We start from the raw sequence: 6,308 nt of genomic DNA on the forward strand, positions 1-6,308 counted from the left end.
CTACCTCCCAGGGTGCAGGCTTGCTCCTGGTGCCAGAGAGCCCCGAGTCAAGGTCTCTGCTCTCAGTGCAGCCATCCTGTCCCCCCCCCAGCACCCTTTCTGGATGTTGAAGTGCAGTAAGAAAATGTCCTCTTGTCTCTGCAGGTTTTTCTGCCCCCCACCTTGCGTTTACCTGAGCGGGCCAGGATGGAAGTTAAAACAGGAGCAGATAAAAGGTAAGGGCTGGGTGGCAGCCCTGGACCTCTCCTCCCTCCCCTCCCATGCCACGAAGAGCTGACCTCCGCCTCCACAAAGGGGAGAGTGACCCAGTTTAGACCCAGTTTATTTTTTGGTTTTGTCCCCCAAACTCCTCTTTCCCCCTCAAGGTTGAGCCCTCTGTGGTCCAGACCCAGAGAGGGCTGGAACCTGGGCCAACCCACCGTGCCAGGAGGAGCTGAGCCCATGCCTGTGCCTGTGCGAGGGCTGGAGGGTGTTTCTCCCCGTCTCTTCCAGCCAGGGACCTGGAAGAGGAGGGTTTTCGGGTTTGCGGGTACATGGGGCTGGACAGCATGGGCAGCAGCCTGATGGAGACCCAGAAGCTCAGCTTTGAGGAGCAGCCAGACACGAAGGTAAAGCCTGATGGTCCCCGGGGCTGTGCGGTGGCACCCCGTGGGGACCCTGATCATGCACGGGCTGGGCTGTCCCTGGCATCACCCCATGCCCTCAATGTCACATCACCCCCTTCCTTGGGATGTCGTGGTCCTTCCTTCCTAGCCATCGCTCCCTGCTCCTCTCTGCTGCCCTGCTGTGGCACGGGTGGCAGCCTGAGCAGCCAGGCAGGTTCCCCTGCCTTGCAAAGAGCCCTGTCCTTCTTCGACATCATCTTTTCAGGTCGACAGTCCTGTGTCAGGCGAGCTGCCAAAATTTGCAGAGCTCTTCAGCTCCGGTACCTTCTCCCAATGAGCAGCACTGATGCTTATCGCAAAACGAAAGCCCAGTCTTTCATGTACAGATAAACAGCTAAAAAAACCCCCTCGATCGATCCCAAATTTCAAGAGCTTCAGCAGGGCTCTGGCATCTTTTGATAGGGGAAAAAAAGAAGAAAAAGCTTTATCTGGGGTCCCCGAAGAGCACGGGGTCTGAGTCAGGCCAGAAACCTTACAAAAAGAGCCTTTGTTTGCAGTGCTTGCGTTGCTGCTAAGGCATGGCGTATCAGCCAGGACGGCGGGGAAACCATAAACCCAGGGCAATTTCTCATGTTATGTGGGATAAATCACATGTGAACATTCATTTCCATAAGGAATTCTCTGCCCCCAGTGTAAATAAAGCCTTTGCTGATCTCCAGCTCTTCATTCCACCTGTAATAACATCTCTGGTCGTTTTCCCCTTTAAATGAACCTGGGGCTCTTTGAAAGGGTGCTATTATGTCCTTATGGGGCAGTGAGGAGGGTGAGGAAGGCGAGGAAGGCTGGCAGGGCTGGGCTGGGCCTGCTGGCAGCCCCTCTCTGCCCTTGGCAGGGCTTCGGCTGCGCCAAGGCGCTGTACATCTCGGATGCAGACAAGCGCAAGCATTTCCGCCTGGTCCTGAAGCTCTTCTTCAGCAACGGGCAGGAGATTGGCACCTTCCACAGCAAGCTGATCAAGGTCATCTCCAAGCCCTCACAGAAGAAGCAGTCACTGAAGAACACAGACCGTGCGTACGGGACTGACTCTGTGCAGAGGAAAGCGGGCGCAAGCCCAGGGTGGGATGCTCTCTGAGTGCTCACAGCTTGGCTCTGGAGTGGTCCAGGCTGGACCCAAAGCCCACAGGCATCCCTAAAAGAGGGGGAATGTATCTGGGCATATTGATGTCTCTTTTCTGAAGGGTTCACCCCCCACCATGTGTAATGCCCTGGATGCCAACGTGCTCCCCACTCCGTGGGCTTCACCTTTGAAAAGCCCAGCCGGGCTGGCACTCACATACAGGGGAAGGCAGCTGGGGGGTGCTGGTTCCTGCTGGGCTGGTTACACCTGTAACCAGGACTTGTCCTCCCTTGGCTTGAGAAAAGCCATAGTTCAAGCCACACATGGACTTGGCAAGTGTTAACACAACCAACTCTCCCAACAGTCTGCATCTCCTCGGGCTCCAAAGTCTCTCTCTTCAACCGCCTGCGCTCCCAGACAGTCAGCACTCGCTACCTCTCTGTCGAGGGGGGAGCCTTCATCGCCAGCGCCAGGCAGTGGGCAGCCTTCACCCTCCACCTGGGTAAGGACCCTCATGGGGCCACTGGCCCTGGCCATGCCCAGGGCTGGCTGCCCCCAGCCCTGGCTCTCCCCACCTGCAAAGCCAGTTCTTGGGGGCAAAAAGGGTGGGAATTAGCCTGGGCATGCGGGAACCTGGCTCAGATCTTGCCTCTGCCTGGTGTTCCTGGTGTATCTCTGGAACTGATGGCTGTTTCCCGCTGGCCTTGAGGGTTGGCATCATGCCCTGAGAGCACACAGGCTATGGATGGGGCAGCAAGACCTGTACCGGTCTGGAGGATCACAAATCCAAGCAAGTAACTTGCCTGGAAGAGGCCAGAGCCCTGAGCATCCCTGCCCACGCTGCCTCTGGTACCACATCCCAGTCCCACTCTCCCATGCTGGGCTCCCAGGGAGCAGTGGTCTCTCCAAGCAGCGAGCACCCACAGAGCAGAGAAAGCAGTAGGAAAGCACGGGGAGCATGGCCAGACTGGCTCGGCGCAAGGCAGCGCAGGCTGACCTGCTCCCTGGCCGCTCCGGCGGTGACTCTGCCTGCCTCTTTCCCGGCAAGCCGATGAGCGCTGCACCTGGAGCGAGTTCCCCCTGCAGGAAGGGTACATCCGCTATGGCTCCGTGGTCCAGCTCGTCTGCACAGCCACCGGCATCACCCTGCCTCCCCTGGTAATCCTCCATCCCTATGGCTGCAAAGCACATGGACCTGGCTGCTCTGGGCCTCTGAACACCAGAGGATGCTCACCCTGGGATGGTGCTGCTGTCCTGCAGATCATCCGGAAGGTGACGAAGCAGTACGCCATGCTGGATGTGGACGAGCCCATCTCCCAGCTCCACAAATGTGCCTTCCAGTTTCAGGGCAGCGACCGTATGTACCTGTGTCTCTCCACGGAGAAAGTCATCCAGTTCCAGGTACAGCGGCACAAGGAGGAGTGAGGACTCCTGGCGTCCTCCCCATCCTCTCTCCAAGCTCCTCTGTGTTGCCAGTGTCTGGGGAACACGTCACTGGGAGGGGTTTTGCAGAAAAGGGGGGTTTAATCCAAATTAAGGTCAGAATTGCTGCAAAGCCATCTGCCTCCAGCTTGCCTGCTTCGGGTGGGGGACATCGTCACTGAGGTCTTTGCAAAGGTGTCATGATCCTTGTTTCCCAGCAAGCAAAGTGCAGGCACTGGGTCACTTGCTGGAACTGAGATACCAGGGGCAGAAGCCAGGCATCCTGGCCCCAGTCCCCTGCCATCCCAGCATGTTTGGAGCTGTAACACTCCCCACAGGCATCTCCCTGCCCAAAGGAAGCCAACCGGGAGCTGCTGAACGATGGCTCCTGCTGGACCATCATCGGCACCGAGACGGTGGAGTACACCTTCAGCGAGATCCTGTCCTGTGTCCGCGAGCCCGTCAGCCCCGTGCCACTCATCACTGCCCTGCAGGTAGGCACAGTGCCGGCCACCCCCGCTTCTCCATCACCTGCCTCCGTCGTGGCTCCTGCTGCTGAGCCCCTGCACCCGCACTCAGCGTCTCCCAGTTTTGGGAAGCTGTGGGAATGCCCAGGTCTGGACTGCTGCAGTGGGGATGGGACACGGGGGCAGAGCATCCTGTGGGAGAAGAGGTCTGTCTCATCCCACCACGTCACACACCATGCTCATTCCACCACGTGAGACACTGCCATGCACTCTGCCCATCACAGCTCACAGGCGGCGGGGACGTGGCCATGCTGGAGGTGCAGGGGGAGTATTTCCACGCACACCTCAAGGTCTGGTTCGGAGATGTGGAAGCAGAGACTATGTACAGGTAACGCAGCTGAGGGGGCCAGGGAGCAGGCAGGGAATGGCAGCCAGGTTTGGGCAGTGCTGGGCAGCTCTGGGAGGGGGGTGGCTGCTGACCTCAGGGACGGGGACACTTGCACCGCCTGTTCTGCAGACCAAGCACGAGCATTGCAAGACAGGCAGGGACGTGTCTGGCTCGTGCCTCCTGGCTGTCTGGATGCAGTCTGGGCATAGCAGTGGGTGAGGGACATGGGGACCTTGGGGGCTGCAAACAAGCAAGCAGCCCTAGCAGACAGGAATGACACACCGGGGAGGAGAGGGGAACCAGCCGTGGGCTTCACGCTGAGCTCCAGGCTGGAAGACACACACCCGCACTCACTGCCAGCCGCTCCTGTGCCAGGGCCGCCTGGGTTAATGCATGTTTGCCTCTCCTGTGCTGTTCCCAGGAGCCCCAAGTCCCTTGTGTGCGTCGTCCCTGACGTCTCTGCTTTCGGCAGTGACTGGAGGTGGCTGCGATACCCCATCACGGTCCCACTCCTGCTGATCAGGGACGATGGCCTCATCTACTCCAGCTCATTCACGTTCACCTACACCCCGGAGCAGAGCTTCATCCCAGGGCAGCAGGTCCTCTCGGATGTCCCCCAGGACTCAGACAAACTACTTGACAGCATCCATCAGGAGTTCACCAGGACCAACTTCCACCTCTTCATGCAGAGCTAGCAGAGGCTCGGCCTTGCCGCTGGCCGCGGGGAAGGGCAGCAGCCCTGAGCTGTGCCGGGGCTCCCCATCCAGGGCTCGGGGTGGCCCTGCCGAGGGGTCCTTGCCATGCACCACATGTGCACCATGTTACTGTGATTTGCTGACTTGTCTCTTCTTGGTGGCAGCATCTCACCCTGCTGGGATCTCACATGAGGGCATCAATAAATCAGGCTTCAAGGACTCTTTACTGATTCAATTGCTTCCTTACTAACCTTCACGATTTACCTCCTGCACTGGCACAGAGCATCACAGCTCCCTTGATGTCTTCAGTCCATATATTCAAAGGCCAGGAGGGACAGGAATGATGAACGAATGTGGCCTTAAGGGTTATTGATCTATACCAGGAATCCCTGCATCGCTTCTGTGCTTTTCAGTAACAAGGAGCTGATTTCCAGCAGCCAAATACTCGATACCAGATGGTTTGGGTTTTTTCATTAGAGGCCCAAATGGGGTTATTTCAAAAGGAAAAGGGAAAAGAAAGAAAAACTTCAGTATGAAACCCAGCCCCTCCCTAGCTGGCGTGGCTCTGCCAAGCTCTGTTGTTTTACACTTACACACACAAACACACACACAGAAATGGCAGTGCTGGCATCAGCAGGGAACGGCTGATCTAAAGATGCCATAAAAAGAAGCCAGGTTTATTGGAGCCAGACCCAAGCGTTACACAGAATGGGTCTCGTGGCTTTATTCAGCCTTCAGATCTCCATGGCATCAAAAGGCCCATGGTGTACCTGGAAACCTGCTGGTTTGGCAGTTCTGAGCTGGGTTTCGAAACAACCCGACTGCCAAACCCACGGAGGTGTTTATCCCCCACTGACCTCAGCAGTGGCGGGCAGGGGAGCAGGAGAAACACGGTGGCCCACGACCCGCACACCCCAGGAGCATGGGGTGCCCAGCCCTGCACACGGGCATCCCTGGCTTGTTGCCCGGCTTACCTGCGTGCTTTGTGCCATCCAGCATGTTTCGGACGCCGGCACTGCACAGACCGACAGCCCCAGCACGCAGCCCGTCCTCGGCCTCGCTGCGTGCATCCCCTCCACACTGCAGCTCAGGATGCAGAGCTCCGGGCTTCAGGGGACCAACAGCCTCACACCGCCCAGCATGGAGACACATGGTGATGCCCAGAATTTTGGCCTCCCCCCTCTGCAGCTTGTGCATGGCCCCAGCTCCATGGGACCACAAGAGCCTGGGTCTCTGGGGTCCTAACCTGGGGCTTCCCAGGAGGTAGCACCTCCCTAAACTCCACCAGGAGATGGGGTTCCTTCTTCCCTAAAACAGGAACCTCACAGAGGGTGAAAAGCTGTTGGCAGACACATCTGTGTGCATCTGGAGCTGCAGCTGCTGGAGGAAAAACTCAGAACATCACAGCATATGCCAACAGCCCAGGGCTGGAGGACAGAGGAAGGGGTGACCCTGTGAAGATCCGCAGGGGGTTTCAAAAGGAAGGAAGTCCCTCGAGCAGGAGGCAGGTCCCAGTGCGCTCATTAGGTGTTGGGAGCAGTGGTACGAGACCTTACTGCTCCTGCTCTTGGCAAATGCTCGAGCATCTTATACAGGTGCTGGGGGCAGTGGGGG

At 58.0% G+C, this 6,308-nt stretch overlaps 1 protein-coding gene across 1 annotated transcript in view; it reads left to right on the forward strand.

Annotated features, from left to right (window-relative positions):
* The window catches only part of RBPJL (recombination signal binding protein for immunoglobulin kappa J region like), an 8,602-nt gene extending 3,908 nt beyond the window's left edge, over positions 1-4,694 (forward strand). Inside the window, exons 3-11 of the mRNA XM_035892895.1 lie at positions 145-215; positions 493-608; positions 1,498-1,672; positions 2,087-2,224; positions 2,771-2,880; positions 2,983-3,123; positions 3,483-3,638; positions 3,896-3,999; positions 4,421-4,694. Of these exons, the coding sequence (XP_035748788.1) occupies positions 145-215; positions 493-608; positions 1,498-1,672; positions 2,087-2,224; positions 2,771-2,880; positions 2,983-3,123; positions 3,483-3,638; positions 3,896-3,999; positions 4,421-4,694 (1,285 nt within the window). The remainder of the gene's footprint in view (positions 1-144; positions 216-492; positions 609-1,497; positions 1,673-2,086; positions 2,225-2,770; positions 2,881-2,982; positions 3,124-3,482; positions 3,639-3,895; positions 4,000-4,420) is intronic.
* Positions 4,695-6,308: the final 1,614 nt, after the last annotated feature.

The sequence above is a fragment of the Egretta garzetta genome, unplaced genomic scaffold (genome assembly GCF_000687185.1).
Source record: "Egretta garzetta isolate BGI_Z169 unplaced genomic scaffold, ASM68718v1 scaffold214, whole genome shotgun sequence".
Classification (NCBI taxonomy): domain Eukaryota; kingdom Metazoa; phylum Chordata; class Aves; order Pelecaniformes; family Ardeidae; genus Egretta; species Egretta garzetta.